Source organism: Nannobrachium achirus, assembly GCF_963921795.1.
Source record: "Nannobrachium achirus genome assembly, chromosome: 20".
Lineage (NCBI taxonomy): Eukaryota > Metazoa > Chordata > Actinopteri > Myctophiformes > Myctophidae > Nannobrachium > Nannobrachium achirus.
Genome location: NC_137827.1, coordinates 59,075,643 through 59,098,761, shown reverse-complemented (window position 1 = coordinate 59,098,761; position 23,119 = coordinate 59,075,643). Strand labels below are relative to the sequence as shown.

Below are 23,119 nucleotides of genomic sequence, written 5' to 3'. Positions count from 1 at the left end.
AACATGTATTAGCTTTAGCATGAGCTGTAAGAACGTGATGCAGCATTTCTACAAGCATCAGCCTTAGCTGTAATTATTAGCAGTTATGCTAGCACACAGACGCAGGTTGAGTGGAGCTAACAATAGCTGAAACTATAGGAGACATAATAGTATCTGACTGTAGAGCCACTCGCACCATACTGAGACCATTTTAGCCTCCAAGATAGCGGCACAACGGATAAGGAGAAATCCTGGATATGAACATGATGTTAGCAACAGACATGTAGCAGCTTAAGCATGAGCTGTAAACCAGCACTGTAGCCAAGTGCAGCGGCTACGGAAACACCACTAGGACATACAGTGTGCTATGTGACCCAGGACTATAACCTTAGTTTGAAACAAATATTTAAATTAAATCCCTTTTACTTCTGATACACTGGTAGCAGCTTTAACATGCAGCAGTAACGATAACTTGATGGTGTAGCAGCGGACCAGAAGTGCTTTAGCCGGGAGCTGTAATGATACAAATAATGTTAGTATCAGACACGTGGCGGCTGAGCATGAACTGCCCAGATAAGCATGATGTCAGCATCCTACAAGCAGTAGCATCAGTTGTAATTATTAGCAGCCATTACAGCAGCATTAGCAGCTTGAGTAGAGTTAGCCTCAGCCGAACCCACGGAGACATGACAGTATCTGACTGCGGCAGCAGCAACAATTGGCCTATTTTTCATAGCATTTAATATAGCAGTAGAACTGACAACTTAGAACTTATCAAACCCTAACTAAAAGCTTGCGGTGCGAGGAAAAAGCTGATGAGCTGCAGCTGATGGATGCTGAAACTGAAAGAGAATGGTTAGCTGGAGCTACCGAGCATTTAGAGTAGACTACGATTCCTTGCATGCACTAGCGAGTTCAACTGGTGACGTCAGGACAGACAGGCACGTGAGCGCGCGCAACCTCCAGACCACTCCCCCGAACTGGCTGCGTCATTATATTCCTATGCTAAATTTGTGAGCTTGTAGATCAGCTATTTTCCAACATTTGCATCTTTCTTGTATTATTTTACAATTTGGCTAGTATTTCTTTTTATAGTATAGTTTGATTACCTTTGATGCAGCAATGGTCTTTTTTCTTGTCTTTAAATGTATTTAAAAAGTCCTTAAATTATTACTTCGTTCCAAAATCATTTGGGGACCTCTGGGGGGGTCTCGACCCACAGGTTGACTCACTTGACTGAAGTGGAAGGGAGAATGTAGTTTTAGTGGATGAATGAAAGTGGAGCAAAGATATTTGTTTCAAGTGTTTATTGCTCTGGTGTTTTCTTTTTACAAACTGTGATTCTCTTCGAATGCTTTATGCTTGTGTCGCAACGTGAATGATCTGAAACAACGGTGTGCGTCTTGGCTCGCTCCGATGCCGACTACCGTGTGCGGTTCGCGGCTAGCTTTTCTGCGTGGTTCGCTGAAAAGACAGGCGGCCACGGCACGTCGCGATGGTAAAATCTTGCTCTTTCGAAAGACTATCATTTCGTCCGGAGGGTTTTACCGACTCACCCCATGGAGGTTAAGGTTAGAGTTGGGTGTAAAAAAGATGACATGTAGAAACAGCAAAGCTATCCCCGTCGCGACAGACACTCTTTGGAGAGAGGATTGATCCTGCAAACGTATTCACATTTAGGTTTTGCGCGAATGAAACCCACTGATTTATACATAGTTGCAGCTGTGTGCGCGTCGTGTCTTCATCATAATGTGATCTTGTAGATTAGCTGTTTTCGACGGAGGCAAGGAGCACGCACGTGTTTGCGTGTGTGTGTGTTTGTAGGGACTGGGGAGGAGGGATGGACTGAGGGGGGAGAGAGAGAGATCTGGGTCGCACGTATTTAATAGGGTCAGTCGCCAACCGGAAACCAAAGTATTTTTTTGTTAGGCCAAATCAATCCTCCAGTTCTAGGCAACACAGAAGGGGGGAACATGTTTTCTATTTCCACACAACTCCTCTAAGGTATATTAATGACAAAGTTCAATATTGAAAATGGGTGGTCTTCCCCTTTAAATTGTCACTTTAGAAATGTGCATAAACCCTCCATACACTTAAACTTTATGTTGGTTTGTTTACTGTTGAGTGAGAAAACAATGTTGCACATTAAGTCAATAATCTGGGGACCCCTAACATAATTTACAGGTTGAGTTATGTTCATTATGATCATTTCTGTCTATATAGAACCTCACCCGTCGCTGCATACTGTTGTGCTCCGAGATGAGGTCCTATAAAGGTGGCGCAGCGATGGCCCGGACCGCCTCCACATCAAGTTGGAAAACACTCGAAACAACATTTTATCCAAAAAGTAAAGGTAGTTCAGAGCTCCCAGACTATGGTTTTCCATCCCACGGTACATAAAACATGCACCAGGGCATGAAACAACCGCTTATATTGTTAGTTTTGTAATGTTTTCCCATTCAATCGGAACTGTTGCCAGTACTGTAGTCTCACGTAACCAGAGAGTATTTGCAAATCGCGTTGGACAACAGTCTGGCCACGCGAGACTATGCAAGGGGCTTTTCTGACTTTAATGAGACTAAATAAGCGATTTAAACCGCTTTCCCACCGCTGTGGTGCATGTTTTATGTACCATGGGATGGAAAACCACAGTCTGGGAGTCGGAACTACTTTTACCTTTTGGATAAAATTTCGTTTTGAGTGTTTTCCAACTTGACGTGGTGGGGGTCCAGAACATTTTACATCCATCATTCATTCATTCGATTCCTTGGCCCAGAAAACATAGGATTATCATGTTTAATTAAGTTTCTAGGTTGTCTAGAAGCCAAGATAGCACAAATTATGTATTTTATGTCAGCCATTTTGAACGTCCAAAATGGCGGCTTTGCAGGTGTCTGTGCAAATGCAAACGGTTGTCTAGAAGCCAAGATAGCACAAATTATGTATTTTATGTCAGCCATTTTGAACGTCCAAAATGGCGGCTTTGCAGGTGTCTGTGCAAATGCAAACAAAGATTTTTGGATTCCCCATGCTCTGAAGATTCCAAAAATGTATAGTTTTACAAATCTCCAAAAAATTCCAACGAATAAACCTTTATTAACATAGTGAACCTGACTATATGGCCAAAAAGGGCATATCGGTCACTAAAACACACATTTGTACTTGTAAGTTCAACTATGTAATGGTCCACTATCACTTTATCTGTTTCCCTAGACATCCTGCACCCCCCTGTGTGTAAAGAGGAGGGTTCCCCTGAACATCAACAGCTGAGCTCCAGTCCCATCCAGGAGGAGATTAAAGAGGAACATGAGGAGACATGTCACAGACCTCAGGGGGCTCACGTGTCGACGATGACATTACGATCAGTGAAAGGTGAACACAATGAAAGAGAGACAGAGCCTCTCGCCAGCACCTCAACTGAACACATGAAAACACGAGCGGACGTTGAGTACTGTGGAACATCACAACCAACCGGTGATGTCCAGCTCCTCTCCTCTGAATCCGACACCGAAGACAGTGACGAGTGGGAGCAGACCAGGGAAGATCAGCCGGCTCAAAACGCAGTGAAATCTCACAAGACACGCGCTGTGGGCAGGCAGAGGTCGTCTTCGAGCAACAAGGTGTCTCAGGAACCGAACGCATCGAGTACAGAGAAGACCCCCTTTAGTTGTACAGTTTGTGGGAAAAGGTTTAATCAACCTGGAAATCTAAAGATGCACATGAGAACACATAGAGGTGAGACCCTTTTGTTGTAAAGTCTGTGGCTTAAAGGGATATTTCACTTTAAAAAAAACATTTGGTAATTTTAGCGTCTAATCAGGCTTTTATGAACACCCTTAAAGTGATCCCTGGCTAATACGACAAATATGCCTTAATACATTATAATTGTCCTCTATAACTACAATGTAAAATTAAAAACACCTTAAATATTTTATTTCTTCTAGAAATAGAAAATCTTTCACTCAACAGGGGAAATGCCCGTCGCAAGTTGATGATGTCATAAATGTCATGTGTGATCTATCCCTATGGAATTTATGGCATGCATGTGCAAATAAAAACAAACTTGTACTTCCTATGGTTAATATGAGCATCAAATCAATATTTCAAATGTGTTTTTTGCACATGCATGCCATAAATTCCATAAGGATAGATCACACATGACATTTATGACATCATCAACTTGCGACAGGCATTTCCCCTATTGAGTGAAAGATTAGCTATTTCTAGAAGAAATAAAATATTTAAGGTGTTTTTAATTTTACATTGTAGTTATAGAGGACAATTATAATGTATTAAGGCATATTTGTCATATTAGCCAGGGATCACTTTAACATTTTTTTTTTTTTTTTTTTTTTTCTCAATTCAATATTTAGATATTTGATGCAAATGTTATCTGGCCCTCCAGGCCCAGGGCCTCTCCCCATACACACCCATTAAAACATCCATTATCCTTTTCTGGTGACTCATACTACCCTAATACGTGAGCAGGCCGTGTTTTTTCAATATCTTTTTTTTTTTTTCAGTTATTTTTAATAATCCTTTTGGAAAATGTAAACAATTAAATACAATAAAAGAATATAAAAAACTAGAAGAAGTGCTCTTCCGATCACAGGTCTCCACCAGCCACGTGTCCTGGTGGTGGTATAATAGGCCAATGTAAAAAGGGTGGCATGTGTTCTTCACCAATCTTAGACCTTTCATGGCGCCACCATGAGGCTGATTTGAACATTTTGTAGTGTAATTTCTGCCTTGGCCTTTTGCGAATGTGCGTGCACAATGTCATTACAATTGCACGCTGTGTTTGATTTGAGGCATTTTGTTTGAAACGGATCAATCCTGCAAAGTTTGGAGGCCAATCTTAGCCAATCAGGATGGAATATTTAATACAGGACAGATCCGTCTTGATCATATGACTGTAGAGATACTGTGTACTCATCTGTGTTCATTTTGGGTAAAATCTGAAGGAGTAATATCCAAAAATGTGTCTTACATAAGTCGGCCTCCAGGTGGCGCTATAAAAGGCTGATGTGAAAAATGCAAGGAAAGGGTTTTTCCTTGGCCTATAGGGAGTGCGCTTACAAAGTTTGAAACTGATCGGTGGAGTTATAGGTAAAACCACAAATTGGCCTGTTATAGCGCCACCATGAGGCTGATTTAAAAAAAATAAGTAGCATTTCTTCCTCATCCTAGTGGGAACGTGTGTGCATGATTTCTTGTTAATTGCACTCTGCGTTTGTGATTTGAGGCATTTTGTCCAAAACTGACCAATCTTACAAACTTTGAAAGCCAGTCTCAGCCAATCAGGATGGAATATGGACAATCGGAGACATCCATGTCGATCACATGACTGTAGAGATACTGTCTATCGATTTGCATGATTTTTGGACAAAATCTGTAGGAGTACTGGCCAAAAGGTAGTTTTGCACAAATTGGCCACCTGGTGGCGCTAGAACAGGCCCATGTGAAAAATGTGGGGCAGAGGTTCTGAATTGGCATCCAGGGAGTGTGTGTGCTCATTTTGGCAGCGTCCGGGCCAATGGCGCCGGAGATTAGCTGGTAACAAACTCGGAGGACGGACGGACGCACAGACGCACGGACAGGGGCGAAAACATACTCTCCCCCTGCCTTCGGCTGGTGGTGGAGACAACAAATGAAAAAATACGGCATGCGCACATATGAGGGTAGTATGAGTCACTAGACAAAATAATGGGTGCTTTTAATGAATCTATCATGGTTAAAATGAAGTTTGAAGTTACAATGGGTGTGTATGGGCAGGGGCCCTGGAGGAGGAGGGCCTGATAACATTTCCGTCAAATATCTAAATATTGAATAAAGCAAATTAAAACCTGTTCAGGGTGTTCATAAAAGCCTGATTAGACGATAAAATTACCAAAAAAAAATTGAAAGTGAAACATCCCTTTAACTTATGTTCTGTAACTAGTTAATTCAATTTGGGATTCATTAGACTTTTAAACTTGTCATGTCAGCTTAAAAATAACACTCATAGCAATTACATGAGCACCCATCACACTTACCGGCATCTACATCAAATAGGTAGGGATGTTCCGATTGCGATTTCCGGGGCCGATACTGATCACCGATCAACTGGAATCAGTATCTGCCGATACCAATATATTCCCGATCACAGCGTCACATCCATAAATTCTTCTATTTATTGCAGCATTTATATTTAATGATTGTTCTTAAAAAAACATTGACATTGTATATTAAGTATAAACATTAGGAGATTGCAGGCTGAGGTCCTTTAGAATCCAATTCAACTTTCAGCTTCAACGAGTTGAAGCTGAGGTTACATTCAGTCCCACAATTAAATATTGTGAAAATAGCTGATCTAGCTTGTAGATCGGCAAAGCCGATACCGATCAAAGCCAATATAGGCAGTATCGGCCGATCGCCGATCACTCACCGATCAATCGGCACATCTCTACAAATAGGCTGGTGCAACCTGAACTCTTCATCGCCTCAGTACCTGCACCTCCTACCCAACCCCCAAACAAACAAACAAACAAAAAAAGGAATGCGTTGAATATGTTTATGCCGGTCAGCTACAACCCGCATTTTTATTTGAAATATGATACAGTCAATGGGAAATAATTGGAAAATGTCCCAATTCTTGATACTTGAAAACTTGGCATGTATTCCAAGCCTAAAGTTTATCCTACTGTTTGTCATCGATGCATAAGCTATTTCTCATTGAGGCTGGTCATCACCTAGACTTTTTTTTTGTGTAGCATTTCAGTCACTGTGAAATCTGTTACTAGTCTCTCGTTTTCCCAGAACTGCTATTTCATGTGTCCCGTGTAAATGGTGACCCCATTTTGGTGCTGAACGACCCATATCAGAGTAATGTAACATGATGTGTACTGCCTTCCATATCTTCTGAAGTGTAGGAGGACGAGAGTGTGAGGTTGAGAACCACTGCACTAGAGCAGTGGTTCCCAAACCGTTTAGCCTGTGACCCAAATGAAAAACAAACAAGGAACACAATCTAGTGAAAATAGCAGATCTACAACCTCACAACGTGTCGCGTCACGTCACACTTTTCCCCTACTCATATCTCTGCCACCGTTGTCCCTATCCATGCCAAACTTTGCACACACACTCCTTGGCTGCCAAACCACAACCTCCACCTTCTCATTTCTCACATGGCCCTCTTCTAGCGCCACCATGAGGCCGATTCTTGCGAAACACATTTTTGGACACTGCTCCTACAGATTTTGCCCTAAAATCACGCAAAGCCGTGCACAGTATGTCTAGTCTAGAGTCATGTTGGCTCTGGTCCATAGCGTTAGTGGAGTTCTCCCTAACGCTATGTTCCTCTATACCTCCGTATTCCTTGGCAAAACCGGAAAACCCCACTGTCTGGTCCGAAAATAATGAGAACTGTTTCGCCCCCCTCATCAAAACCAAAGGTATCAGCAGTGGACAGTTGAAAGCTTACTCTACTTAGTGGACGCAGTCTGGGCCCCCCACCACACGATTACAATACATTTCTTGGGCGAAATAAAAAATAATCCACCGGATGGAGACTCCATTTCTTCTAGTTTTTTACTATTTGTCGTCGCCATCACCGTGCCAACTCACTACTGCCGCGCAGGTCAGAGCACCGAAATGCACCGCATTAACAGAGCATTAGTCTCATTGGGTGTTATTCAGCTCTGCGACGTTGGAAGCGCCGTTTCGTAAAAACAGTCTTCAACCAGGAAAAGTGTCTCCGTCAGGTGGATTATTTTTCATTTCGCCCTAGAAATGTATTTTAATCGTGTGGTGGGGGGCTTAGACCGCGTCCACAAAGTAGAGCAAGCTTTCATCTGTCCACTGATACCTTTGGTTTGGTGAGGGGCGAAACAGTTTTTGTGATTTTCAGACCAGTCGGCGGGGTTTTCCGTTTTTGCCAAGGAATACGGAGGTAGAGGAACATAGCGTTATAGGGAGAAGTCCACTAACGCTATGGACCAGAGCTAGAGTCATGTCAGATAGATACCTTTATTATCCCACGAGGGGAATTCAGTTGCCCAGTGGCAGCACAGCAGTTTAAGGTTACAAGTTACAAAGAAGTAGGAAAAAGAAAAAGAGTACTGTAGTCCAAAGAGCAAGCACAAAAAAAAAGAAGAATATAAACAAAGTGTCAAAAAGCTATTACAAAAAAGAAGAATATATACATAAAGTGACCACGAAAAATTCATGTCAGGCCTATTTGTGTACCCGTAATTGCCGGACTATAAGCTGCAGCTTTTTTCCCATGTTTTGAACCCTGCGGCTAATACAACGGTGCGGCTTATATACAGATTTTTACAGCTAACGGTCAGTTAGTTAGTTTTACAATGGTCTTTAACAAGGATTTATATATAGATTTATACAGCTAACGGCCACCAGGGGCGCTCTGGCAGGAAGCAGGAAAGACACCTGCGGCTTATAGTCAGGTGCGGCTTATATATGTAAACATTCGTTTTTTTTTTTTCTAAATTCAGCTGGTTAGGCTTATATTCAGGTGCGGCTTATAGTCCAGCAATTACGGTATACATGTGACCTGTCACCTGGCGGTCGCTTATCTCCCGATTAGGGAGTCTTACTGGTTGTTATTATTTGTATTCAGCATTACATTACAAAGGGACTTATTTTGTCGTTGTCTTCCATCTGCTAACATCTCAGGTCAGGACCAGGCCACTGACAGCTCCTCTCCCTGGGGTCAGACAGCCTCCTGGCAGAGTGGTCCTCCATCCATACCCAACAGTAAGTCCAACTTCTGCCTTAATGCTACAGCAGTGGTCCTCAACCTTTTCTGTCCGCGACCCCCAAAATAATCATATTTTAACTGGGGACCCCCCACGAACACTGAGAGTTGAGGCATTACATTTTGTATAACACGGTTCTATTGTGAAAATAGCTGATCTACGTGCTCACAACGCCTCGCAGCGCGAGGAGTTGTGAGCACGTAGATCTGCTATTTTCACAATTTCTGCCTCTAATATTTAAAAGGCAAAAACTCCACGCACACTGTCTTCAAATGCAAAAAGGGGGAATTTAATAAAGTGATGCAACGTTTCGGTATTTAAACCTTCATCAGGCAAACTCAGAGTTTGCCTGATGAAGGTTTAAATACCGAAACGTTGCATCACTTTATTAAATTCCCCCTTTTTGCATTTGAAGACAGTGTGCGTGGAGTTTTTGCCTTTTCAGTTCACCGACCATTGTTTGGTCTTTCCTCGACAGCACCTGTCGTAGGTGTGCAAAAGCCTTTCGTTTCATTGCCTCTAATATTTGACAGTTTGGCCAGTGTTTAATTTGTAATTTTAGAGGTATTAAAAAGTCCTTAAATTGTCACTTTAGAAATGTGCAGATAACCTCTATACACATAAACGTTATGTTGGTGTGTTCACTGTTGAGTGAGAAAACAATGTTGCACATTAAGTTACTAACTGGCGTTTCTGAGGACAGTACGCATGCTTCACACTATCAAAACATCTGCCATGTAGCCTCGAGTTCGCACTGGAGACCGCAATGTGAATCCGCCCTTAAAATGTGACTTTTCTTAACCACTTGCACCCCAGTATCCATATTCTGGGGGGAACATTAGACAACAATTAGCAGATCTACAAGTGTTCACCTTGTCTTTGTCCAACATTCTGTGAGCATCTTTCTGTTCGTCCGTCCATCTATCTGTGAACAGCTTATCTCGGGCACCGCTGGACCAGTCGAGGTGAAACTTTGCAGGCACACACCCGGGAGGCCAAGGAAGACCCTCCTGCCCAAAACTTTCATTTAATCTGTGGTCACATTTGCAGTCTCACTCGACATTTGACACGCTTAAAACCCATTTAGGCCTAGAATTATTGAATGCTTTAACCAGTGAAAAATAGCAGATCTACAAGCTCACAGCGCGGCACTGAGTGCCGCGCTGCAAGCTTGTAGATCTGCTATTTTTGAAAAAGTCGTGAAAATGTGTGCACATTTTTGAATATATGTATTTTCAAAGCGAACGATTGTAACTCAAATTTTGCTTCTCGTGGTCCCTGGAACTAAATATTTTGAGATGGGGGTCCGTGGCCAAATAAATATCATTTTTGGGGTCCTTCACATGAAAAAGTTTGAGAACCGCTGACATAGTAGTCTCTCAAGAACAGACTAACTGAGCTCCAGTTAAGTGAAAAGGACCTTTTCTTTGACGATGGCCAGCCAGATTGCTGACAAAGAAACATAGGTTTTTTCAAAAAAACCTTAGAAGGATTCAAAAGACACTTATAGAATCGGGTCAAAATTCTAATTTCTCTTGATCTACAATATGAGCTTGTATATCTGCTATTTTTCAGTAGTTAAAGCATAAAATAATGATACACAATAATGTGTACCCGTTCTGAATGGGTTTAATTTTCCTTCGGTCTCGCTGTCGCTCTCTCTCTCTGACAAACTAAGGCTCCCGGTGTGGAAATGATCTTTCTCTCGTTTGTCATTCTTTTACGATCCCTGGACATAGTCGCCAAATTGTAGCAATACCAGCAAGCTACGACGTCGATCAAAGATGAAGTGCTCGTCTGAGGTCATTGATTGTGCGTCATTTTATCGTTGCAGGGAAACCTTCGTTTTCAAAAGCAGGACGGTCGCCGATTGCAATTGCATACAACTCTGAGATGGGAGATTGATTGATTGAGTATTTTATTAGAGAAAAAAAAGGAGAACAGTACAAGTATAGTCAATAAAACAAATATATATCGATTTATCGAAAGGTATCGATTTTCAATATTACTTTTCCATAGTATCGATAATATCGATACTAAGTTTCTACCTTTCTTGTTGGGTGAGACACACTGCGTGTTTTTTTTTTTTTTTTAATACAGATTGCACAGCCTTATTTGTACTTCGAATGTGAAAACCTCAAAGGCAAACTTTTGAAAAGTGCTCTACCATCTACCTCAAAAAGTTCTATATTTTTCTTTCAATTAAAATAAACACGTTTCCATGAAAAATCGCAGTGGTTGCGTGGTATCGAAAATGGTATCGAATATCGATACTTTTTTTCAAAATATCGTATTGAAGTTAGAAATCCAGTGTCGTGACAACACTAGTGCCTAACACCCTGCCTAAAAGGAGCTTCCCAAATAAGTCCTTTTTTCACGTCGATCTGTTAGATGACGAGGAGGAGGATGATCCTGCCGCCGCGGAGGAATACATCCCACTTGATTTCGCAGATCTGGACCTCAGGCCCGGGGAAGGACAACGACCGGGCGATGTCGCTGCGTACGTCGCACGCCACCGTCGTCGCCCACACCCGGCCAGAAGGTCCCGGGTCGTTCCCGTCCCGCACGTCTCCGTCCGCACGCTTTCTGCCGGCCATCTCCCGGAGATGGTGGACCTGAAGAACCCCAAGCGCTGCAGGGAGCAGGGCTGCTCCGGGAAGACGCGCGTGCGGTGCACCACGTGCAACGTGTTCCTCTGCCTGCAAGGACGCAACTGCTACGCGGCGTTTCACACAGGCCGCTAAAACCGCTCCAAACCAGCAGAGAGACCGCCCCGCTCTATGGAGAAGGCTAGAGCTGAGGTCTTCGACGTTTTCAGGCCAAGGACCCCTCAGTTGAGAGAGAGATGAAGCAGGGATTCCATATACTGTGGTTTCATCGTTTGACAGCACACTCATCAGCGTATTTTGGATTCATGTCAGTTTGTGTTTTCAGATGTTGTTGTTGTCAGATGTTTAACCGCTTGAGCCGTCATTACCTAATAAACTTGACCTTTTACTCTGTACTTAGTCTTCTCTTTTTCCCCTCTACACCAAACCTCTTTGCCAAAAATAGCCGATCTACAAGCTCTGCGAGCCTGTAGATCTGCTATTTTTGGCCACAGTTCTCAGAATATGGACACTAGGGTTCAAGTTGTTAATATAAAAAGGATTGGAAGATTTTGGTAGTAACTCTGAGGACCCCTATTGAAGGCTGAGAAAGAAGAAAAAAAAGCTGCTCGGGGAAATGTATTTTATTTCTACACAGCTGTGTTCAGGCATTGAAATGAATCGACTACAACTTCATCTGTAACTGCTTTGCAGCATTTGTAGGTGTTATTGACTGTCCATACAAACACAAACTACTTTGGGTTTGGGGTGGGCGATATGGAAAAATACAATATCACGATAGTCTTCCTAGCTCTATCATGATACACACTCTTATCACGGTTCTTTTCCATGTTGGTTTTTATGGTTATCTTTCAAGTTACTTAACAGTACAACCGCCTACAAGGTAACAAAAACTAAAAGAAAAAGGAGTAACAGACCATTTAGACCAGTGGTCCTCAATGTGGGGTCCAGGGACTCTGGGTTCCTTTTGGGAGGTCTGAATTGACCCTTACGAGTATGTAACTCTGACAGTATACAAATGAAACCAAATGGGCCCGTAAATTTGGTTTCACTTGTATTTGTATTTCATTTGTATACTTCAGAGTTAAGGGGAGACCTTGACATTTTAAAGTTTGAGAACTACTGATTTAGACCAAAATGTAGGTTTAAATGCATTCTGCAATGAATCTCTATTAACAATTCAACAGGATTTTTTTATAAGGCTCCCTCACTGTATCACGATATCTTTGAAAAGGAATATCGTCTCAATGATATTTATCACCATATCGCCCACCCCTACTTTGGGTGATTATTTGGCATTGTTTGCACTTTTGTTTTTGCTAATGTTTCGGGCTTCAAATAAACCGTTTACACTTTCGTTGGCACATGTGTTGTTATACCCTCATCTTTACAGTTTGAAATAAACTGTTTTCTACTTTGTTAACCTGTGGTGTCTTTATTGTGTCGTACAGTGAGATGGAGGAGAACTGGTTGAAACGTTGTTAGTTTGCAGACTTTGCACATTAAACTTATTAGGAGCAGCAGCTGTTGTGCACACACCTTTTATTCAGGCCTAGAATTATTGAATGCTTTAACTATTGAAAAATAGCAGATATACAAGCTTGCAGCCTGCGAGCTTGTAGATCTGCTATTTTTGAAAAAGTCGTGAAAATGTGTGCAAATCTTTGAATATATGTATTTTTTAAGCGAACGTTTGTAACGCAAATTTTGCCTCTGGGTGGTCCCTGGAACTAAATATTTTGAGATGGGGGTCCGTGGCCAAATACACATGAAAAGGTTTGAGAACCACTGACAGTAGTCTCTCAAGAACAGACTAACTGAGCTCCAGTTAAGTGAAAAGGACCTTTTCTTTGACGATGGCTGGCCAGATTGCTGACATAGAAACATTAGAAGGAATCAAAAGACACTTATAGGGGTCAAAATTCAAATTTTCACGATGAAAAAAAATAAATAGCAGATCTACAAGCTCGCAGCGCGGCACTCGGTGCCGCGCTGTGAGCTTGTATGTCTGCTATTTTTCAATAGTTAAAGCATAAAATAATGATACACAATAATGTGTACCCGTTCTGAATGGGTTTAATTTTCCTTCGGTCTCGCTGTCGCTCTCTCTCTCTGACAAACTAAGGCTCCCGGTGTGGAAATGATCTTTCTCTCGTTTGTCATTCTTTTACGATCCCTGGACATAGTCGCCAAATTGTAGCAATACCAGCAAGCTACGACGTCGATCAAAGATGAAGTGCTCGTCTGAGGTCATTGATTTTGCGTCATTTTATCGTTGCAGGGAAACCTTCGTTTTCAAAAGCAGGACGGTCGCCGATTGCAATTGCATACAACTCTGAGATGGGAGATTGATTGATTGAGTATTTTATTAGAGAAAAAAAAGGAGAACAGTACAAGTATAGTCAATAAAACAAATATATATCGATTTATCGAAAGGTATCGATTTTCAATATTACTTTTCCATAGTATCGATAATATCGATACTAAGTTTCTACCTTTCTTGTTGGGTGAGACACACTGCGTGTTTTTTTTTTTTTTTTAATACAGATTGCACAGCCTTATTTGTACTTCGAATGTGAAAACCTCAAAGGCAAACTTTTGAAAAGTGCTCTACCATCTACCTCAAAAAGTTCTATATTTTTCTTTCAATTAAAATAAACACGTTTCCATGAAAAATCGCAGTGGTTGCGTGGTATCGAAAATGGTATCGAATATCGATACTTTTTTTCAAAATATCGTATTGAAGTTAGAAATCCAGTGTCGTGACAACACTAGTGCCTAACACCCTGCCTAAACGGAGCTTCCCAAATAAGTCCTTTTTTCACGTCGATCTGTTAGATGACGAGGAGGAGGATGATCCTGCCGCCGCGGAGGAATACATCCCACTTGATTTCGCAGATCTGGACCTCAGGCCCGGGGAAGGACAACGACCGGGCGATGTCGCTGCGTACGTCGCACGCCACCGTCGTCGCCCACACCCGGCCAGAAGGTCCCGGGTCGTTCCCGTCCCGCACGTCTCCGTCCGCACGCTTTCTGCCGGCCATCTCCCGGAGATGGTGGACCTGAAGAACCCCAAGCGCTGCAGGGAGCAGGGCTGCTCCGGGAAGACGCGCGTGCGGTGCACCACGTGCAACGTGTTCCTCTGCCTGCAAGGACGCAACTGCTACGCGGCGTTTCACACAGGCCGCTAAAACCGCTCCAAACCAGCAGAGAGACCGCCCCGCTCTATGGAGAAGGCTAGAGCTGAGGTCTTCGACGTTTTCAGGCCAAGGACCCCTCAGTTGAGAGAGAGATGAAGCAGGGATTCCATATACTGTGGTTTCATCGTTTGACAGCACACTCATCAGCGTATTTTGGATTCATGTCAGTTTGTGTTTTCAGATGTTGTTGTTGTCAGATGTTTAACCGCTTGAGCCGTCATTACCTAATAAACTTGACCTTTTACTCTGTACTTAGTCTTCTCTTTTTCCCCTCTACACCAAACCTCTTTGCCAAAAATAGCCGATCTACAAGCTCTGCGAGCCTGTAGATCTGCTATTTTTGGCCACAGTTCTCAGAATATGGACACTAGGGTTCAAGTTGTTAATATAAAAAGGATTGGAAGATTTTGGTAGTAACTCTGAGGACCCCTATTGAAGGCTGAGAAAGAAGAAAAAAAAGCTGCTCGGGGAAATGTATTTTATTTCTACACAGCTGTGTTCAGGCATTGAAATGAATCGACTACAACTTCATCTGTAACTGCTTTGCAGCATTTGTAGGTGTTATTGACTGTCCATACAAACACAAACTACTTTGGGTTTGGGGTGGGCGATATGGAAAAATACAATATCACGATAGTCTTCCTAGCTCTATCATGATACACACTCTTATCACGGTTCTTTTCCATGTTGGTTTTTATGGTTATCTTTCAAGTTACTTAACAGTACAACCGCCTACAAGGTAACAAAAACTAAAAGAAAAAGGAGTAACAGACCATTTAGACCAGTGGTCCTCAATGTGGGGTCCAGGGACTCTGGGTTCCTTTTGGGAGGTCTGAATTGACCCTTACGAGTATGTAACTCTGACAGTATACAAATGAAACCAAATGGGCCCGTAAATTTGGTTTCACTTGTATTTGTATTTCATTTGTATACTTCAGAGTTAAGGGGAGACCTTGACATTTTAAAGTTTGAGAACTACTGATTTAGACCAAAATGTAGGTTTAAATGCATTCTGCAATGAATCTCTATTAACAATTCAACAGGATTTTTTTATAAGGCTCCCTCACTGTATCACGATATCTTTGAAAAGGAATATCGTCTCAATGATATTTATCACCATATCGCCCACCCCTACTTTGGGTGATTATTTGGCATTGTTTGCACTTTTGTTTTTGCTAATGTTTCGGGCTTCAAATAAACCGTTTACACTTTCGTTGGCACATGTGTTGTTATACCCTCATCTTTACAGTTTGAAATAAACTGTTTTCTACTTTGTTAACCTGTGGTGTCTTTATTGTGTCGTACAGTGAGATGGAGGAGAACTGGTTGAAACGTTGTTAGTTTGCAGACTTTGCACATTAAACTTATTAGGAGCAGCAGCTGTTGTGCACACACCTTTTATTCAGGCCTAGAATTATTGAATGCTTTAACTATTGAAAAATAGCAGATATACAAGCTTGCAGCCTGCGAGCTTGTAGATCTGCTATTTTTGAAAAAGTCGTGAAAATGTGTGCAAATCTTTGAATATATGTATTTTTTAAGCGAACGTTTGTAACGCAAATTTTGCCTCTGGGTGGTCCCTGGAACTAAATATTTTGAGATGGGGGTCCGTGGCCAAATACACATGAAAAGGTTTGAGAACCACTGACAGTAGTCTCTCAAGAACAGACTAACTGAGCTCCAGTTAAGTGAAAAGGACCTTTTCTTTGACGATGGCTGGCCAGATTGCTGACATAGAAACATTAGAAGGAATCAAAAGACACTTATAGGGGTCAAAATTCAAATTTTCACGATGAAAAAAAATAAATAGCAGATCTACAAGCTCGCAGCGCGGCACTCGGTGCCGCGCTGTGAGCTTGTATGTCTGCTATTTTTCAATAGTTAAAGCATAAAATAATGATACACAATAATGTGTACCCGTTCTGTAAATACAGTAAAACCAACTGGATGAATTATTTCCATATGCCACTTCCAACTTGGCATCCTTATTTTTGGCTTTGGGGGGAGGGGAATTGAAAAAATGTTCAAAATGGCATCGTGAGCTTTTGGGCTATTTTTTTTTTTAAGTTTCCTTTTGCACAACATGCACTGTAGTTATTTTTTTTTTCTAAACAAAGACACCCCTCCTACTTGAAAGTATCATTAAAGGTGGTGCCATAGTGTTGTACTTTTGTTTTGTTTTGTATGTGTCTATGGTTAACATTACTCTAATACAGTGTTTCTCAACCTTTTTTTCTGCATGGGCACACTTTTCATGTCCCAAGAATCCATGGGCACACCAACATAATACGGGGGTGTAAATATTGTCAATGTCGGGAAGAAACCTTGTATCTCCCAGTTTCAAATGTGTATGTTTCTTCGCAAAGTAAAGCCCTGCTTCATCATTCAAGGCTGTCTCACAACAGTAGTGAAAACAGCAGATCTACAAGCACACAACGCCTCGCACCGACGTTGTGTGCTTGTAGATCAGCTGTTTTCACTAGTTTAAATCATTTTTAAAATGATAAATACAATACTGGCTTTCAAGCAGTTTCAAGGGGCACACTTGACCCTTCTCAGGGGCACACCAAAGGTCCCCAGGCACAGTGGTTGAGAAACACTGCTCTAATAGACCCCCAGGTGTGGTTATAATATGCAAATCTGTCTTCCCTGCATGTTTTTGGTTACTTCCTGAAAGCTGAAAGCCTCTTGAGTCAAAAGGCCCAACTGAAACACACTGATATAATATCCTCCCCTCCCATTTTTATAATGTTAACACTTTGTGTACACTGTTTTGAAAGAAAAAAAAACCCTCCTCCAAGTATAATCATAATACCTGACGTGATGTTGTAGGGAGGGGAAAAAATCACGGCACAATGTCTTTACGTTTATGGCATGTTACATAATTTTATGTTGATTATTGGTACCATTGTCAGCCATTTCTTTGTATATATGTCACAGTTAGTTTGAGATTCGGTTAGATTGAGAACAGGAGCGCTCGTTTTTGTGCACAAGGTGGAGCTGGCGCCGCTTCCTTCGGGGAACTAGGAATAATTTGACTGAGGTTAGGGTTAGGATAAGGGTTAGGTTTAGGCATAGTTTTTCTGAGGTTAGGGTTAGGATTAGGGTGAGGTTTAGGCATAGTTTTACTGAGGTTAGGGGTCAGGGTCAGGGTTAGGGTCAGGGTTAGGGTCAGGGTCAGGGTTAGCGTTAGGGTTAGGTTTAGGGTTAGGGTTGGATTGGGGTTAGGTTTAGGGTAAGGTTTAGGGTTAGGTTTAGGCATATTAGCATTCACCAGCGTGGGACTAATGCAGTCAAATGCTCTACCACTGGGACATGAGCTTCTTCCACATCCAGGTGAACAAAAACAAGCGCTCCTACCCCAATCTAACTGAGTTACCCAAACTAACTGTAACATACCGTATTTTCCGGACTATAAGGCGCACTTAAAAGCCTTTAATTTTCTCAAAAAACTACAGTGCGCCTTATAGTCCAGTGCGCCTTATATATGGATCATTCATTGACATTGACATTCCATTTAGCACAGCTCCATCTGTTTGATGCATAACGCAACGGTAGCGTCTATTATGTGCGCCTTATAGTCAGGTGCGCCTTATATATGAAAACAGTTTGAAAATAGACCATTCATTGACAGTGCGCCTTATAGTCAGGTGCGCCTTATAGTCCAGAAAATACTGTATACAACTCACTAAAATGCTGACAAATGTAATTTTAGTTATGTATATGAATGTTCCAGTGTCCAATGCAACAAAAAAGGCAATTAAATCATTAATCATAATTATTTCTCAGCTAAACTGTGCTGATCTTCTAGGGATGGGACTAAACGCGATATTATCGTTTATCGTGATAAAAACGATAATCGTATCGTGGACATTTAATTTATCATGATATCGTCCTCCGTCATGCACTGGGATCAATTCAGCCTTTATTTGCCGAGCTGCATATCCGGTACCACTTAAACTCTCTAGAATTGGTAAATGGTACTTATAATATACGTACTTGATACAGTCTTTTTTTTTCAACTATCTATCAGATGTCTTTGCAAAAAATAGCAGATCTACAAGTGACGCATTGTGAGCTTGTTGATCTGCTATGTTTTGGCAAATGTTCCGCCCCCAGTATTTTGATTATCGCGATAAAATCGTAAATCGCAATTTCTTTTGTCACAATGATCGTGATATGAGATTTTCATATCTTCCCCATCTCTGCGATCCTCTCGACAGCTCTAACCCCAGGAAGCCCGGCCTCGGCAGCCATGGTGTGGAGGGTGCAGGAGGTGGAGGCTGCGTCTCCATCCTCCCAGTCCCAGCCCAGCACACTGCCAGCCCCACAGCCCCAGGTAAGAGCTGTGACGCTGTCGCTTCTCCTCGCAGAAACCCTCGTAGAGCAGGGGTCTTCAACAGGGTGTCCGGGACCCCTAGGGGGTCCTCGGAGTTACTGCAGGGGGGTCCCTGTGATGGAAACATTTTTTTTATCCTTTATATTGACCACTTGAACCCTAGCGTCCATATTCGGAGAACTTTAGCCAAACATAGCAGATCTACAAGCTCACAACGCCTCGCGCTGCGAGCTTGTAGATCGGCTATTTTTTGGTAAAGAGCTTTGGTGTAGAGGGGAAAAAGAAGTACAGAGTGAAAGGTCAAGTTTATTAAGTATTGACAGTTCAAGTGGTTGAATATCTGAAAACACAAATTGACTTATAGAATCTATGAACAGGTTGTGGGGGTCCCTGCTTCATCTCTCTCTCAACTAAGGGGTCCTTGGCCTGAAAACGTTGAAGACCCCTGTTGTAGATCCATATTTCAACTTTTTATGTTTTCTTCTTTGCTGTACTACAAGCATGTCACATAAAAGTTTCAAAAAAAAACATCCAATCTAGAAGCTCATGGCTCTTAATACTTTTGAAAGATTTTGATGTATGTGGTTCATAAATATTGAACCACTGAAAATGATGAACAACAAGATCTTTCTAAATGATAACTATGCTGGCGTTGGACATACTGTACATACTGTACATACTGTACATACTGTACAGCAGGGTTTCCCAAAGTGGGTGCCGTGGCACCCTAGGGCAGTGGTTCTCAACATGTGGATCGGGACCCCCAGGGGGGTCCCCAAATTATTCTGGGGGATCCCCAGATGATTAACTTAACAGAAGTCGGTGCCATATGTAAAGTGGGACCTCTTATATTGCCGTTTTGCCACCAAAATGGTACAAATGGTTAAAAAATAGTGTGCACGCTGCACAACTTCGGGCACTGATCATGCACTACGCATGTGCACGCTTTTCACAGCTTTCAAACAAAAACATCTGCTAGGAAATCCGTTCAGGCATTCAGGAGATAGCAGCCCTTATGTTTTCTTCAAATGTAAACGAACATGGCTGGCTTGTTTGAAAGATGGGGTTTGTATGGGGGTTAAACATGCAATTTCGCGATCGCGATCATGCCTAGTACATTGTTGTAAAGACTACAAAAGACAGGCAGGGAAGGCCATAGTTAAAAAGACAATGTTATTATAGATTTTTGGCATGGTTTGAGTTAAAGGAGCTATAGTCAACTTTTTCATTGTCTCACAATGGCCAAAATGATTATTTTATCATTATTTTACGCTTTTTGTGGTCATTTTTGAATAGAAACACATATATGAAGCTTATTTTTTTATAAAATATTTTCGCAACATTATTAAAGTTGACTATAGCTCCTTTAATGTGCAACATTCTTTTCTCACTCAACAGTACCTGCACGTTTCTAAGTGACAATTTAAGGACTTTTTTAATACCTCTAGTCTAAATTGACAAATGAAACATTGGCCAAATTTTCAGAAATTGTGAAAATAGCAGATCTACAGTACATGCTCACAACGCCTCTCAACGCGAGGCGTTGTGAGCATGTAGATCTGCTATTTTCACAATAGGACCATGTTGTACAAAATGTAATGCCTCAACTCTTTGTGCTCGTCAAGGTGGGGGGTACCTAGGGGTGCCACAATACTGAACTGAACCGGTATACCGAACCGAACAGCCCATACCGAATGAACCGAATTTCTTTATTTGTTTGGGGTGTGGCCACATAAAAACATAATTTTAACTCTTTCTGTACACTTTTTTGGAGAAAGTCTAGTATAATCATAATAACTGATTATCATGTTTTAGGGGGGAAACAAATGATTGCACCCCATCTTTAAAATTAACAGAACATTTGGGATTCTTTATTTTTTCATTTTCAATGTGTTTTTTCAGTGTCAATGCAGGCATTGACACTAAGGCTTGCCCACCTGCCCCCGGCAGGTAAATAAAACATCAGGGCAGGTGAAGTTGGCGGTTGCCCGACAGGGCAAGTGCTCTATAAACACAACACGAGATATCTGTCTAAACACCTGAACGTGGCCAGTGTGCTGTGTCTTCTGGTCTGTGGAATGTAAAATAAGAGCACTATTTACCTATAATGTGCTGTTTTTACTGTTGCTACATTTAAAAATATAATATAACAAGTGTGAAACCATAGACATATTCAATCATAGCTAAAGTATTTGGTATTTGGATTTGGAGGTATTGAGGTATGACATTTTATCGCACAGCCCCAGAAAGTAAAGAAATAAGTCTTAAATTGAGCGGTAATTAAAATCGTACCTATCATTCATGGACGATTTACTTTTCGGGCAAGTGGGCATTACCTTCGGGCAAGTAGAACATGACCTGTACTTGCCCGATGGTGCCTCTGAGACCTTAGTGTCAACCCCTGATCTGATACCATTTGGAATTCATCCATATCACTACATCACTTCACTATGCTTAGTAAACCAGACCTGATTTGCACTGTACTTACTACTTGATGAGTTCTTTTTCCATCTACGGCCAACTCTTTCACCAAAAATAGCAGATCTACGAGCTCACAACATGCCACGTTGTGAGCTTGTAGATCAGCTATTTTTGGTGAACCTTCCCCCCCAGAATAGGGATGCTGGGGTAGGGGTGGGCGATATGGAAAAATACAATCACGATATTTTCACAAGCTGTATTTTTTTTTTTTTTTTTTTTTGTCAATGCCCTGGTGGATGAATTTGTTAATGCTCTATACCAGGGGTTCTCAAACCTTTTTAGGCTGTGACCCCAAAAATAAACATATTTGAACTGGGGACCCCCACCCTCACAAGCACTTGGAATTGTAGGTGTTACATTTAATGTGACTCGGTTCCACAGATAAATATTGTGAAAATAGCAGATCGGCTAGAGCGGCTATTTTCACAATGTTCACCTCTTGCTTACTTAATATTTGACAGTTTGGCCAGTCCTGTCGAATATTCGACTATTCGAATACTTTGAGGTCGAATAATTCGAATACTAAAAATCACTATTAGTGAATGCCCTAGCGTTGCGTAATATGATGTGAGATTCTAAGAATCAAAAGTGAGTGCCGTAGTAAAAGGTTATTAACAGGGGTGCCCTGAGTGAAGAAAGTATGAAAACCCCTGCTGTACAGTACAAGGGTTCCACCCGACAGTGACCTTATGCTCAGTAACGCACAGGCGTGTGTCTCTGATAAGGGTGCAACATGCAGTGCTAATCAACCTAATTGAGTTAATCAATTATACCAAATTATCATCTATCTATAAATGCGAGAAGTCTCTGCGTGTCTGTCTGTCTGTAATCCGCGTATCTCGAGAACCGTTCGTCCCACCGGCTTCAGATTCGGCACGCGCGTTCCCCGCCGCGGCGCTGAGTGCAGTGCCGGGCCTCGACCCTACCCGACGCGCGGTTTTCCCGAACCGGCGCGAAACGTTCAGAATCTCCTTCAGCGGGGCTGATTGTTGACATCAGGCTGTTCCGGAGGAAATCGGCGCAAGCGCTGACTCATTGTGACATCACATCATAAAAGGCTCTGAGATCACGTACGCCACATGAGTCAACAAAAAATGCCATGGTTACGTATTCTGATGTTCCTATATGGGCATAAAAGGACACAGGCAAACATATGGTCAAAACGGCTCTTATGACAACAGGTATAATGGGGTTTGCATTAAAGGGTGGGGCATTCATTCCCTATTTCAAATTCGGCACGCGCATTCCCCGCCGCAGCAGGTAGTGCAGTGCCCGGCCTCGACCCGATCCGATACACGATTTTCTGGAACCAGCACGACAGGTTCGGATTCTGATGTCTGACATCAGGGTTTTCCGGAACCGGCACTGTGTCTGCATAGATCTCCATTTATGGGCATAAAATGGATGCAGACAGACAGATACAGATATCTCCATATATGAGCATAACTGGACACAGGCAAACAGATGGTCAAAACGGGTCCTATGACAACAGGTATAATGGGATTTGCATTAAAGGGGGAACCAGCACTGTGTCTGCAACACAGTCGGAGGCACAGACAGATACAGAGATCTCCATAATGGGCATAGAGGGACACAGACAAACAGATACAGAGATCTCCATATATGGGCATGAAATGGATGCAGATAGACAGATACAGATATCTCCATATATGAGCATAAATAGACACAGGCAAACAGATGGTCAATACAGGTCCTACAGAGATCTCCATATATGGGCATAAAATGGACGCAGAC

At 42.0% G+C, this 23,119-nt stretch overlaps 1 protein-coding gene across 1 annotated transcript in view; it reads left to right on the top strand.

Annotated features, from left to right (window-relative positions):
* The window catches only part of LOC308306277 (uncharacterized protein), a gene marked incomplete at its 3' end in the record, with an annotated part of 43,798 nt that overhangs the window by 5,792 nt on the left and 14,887 nt on the right, over nt 1-23,119 (top strand). The window contains exons 2-4 of the mRNA XM_080751177.1: nt 3,193-3,714; nt 8,653-8,733; nt 18,768-18,883. Coding sequence (XP_080607303.1) covers nt 3,193-3,714; nt 8,653-8,733; nt 18,768-18,883 — 719 coding nt within the window. The remainder of the gene's footprint in view (nt 1-3,192; nt 3,715-8,652; nt 8,734-18,767; nt 18,884-23,119) is intronic.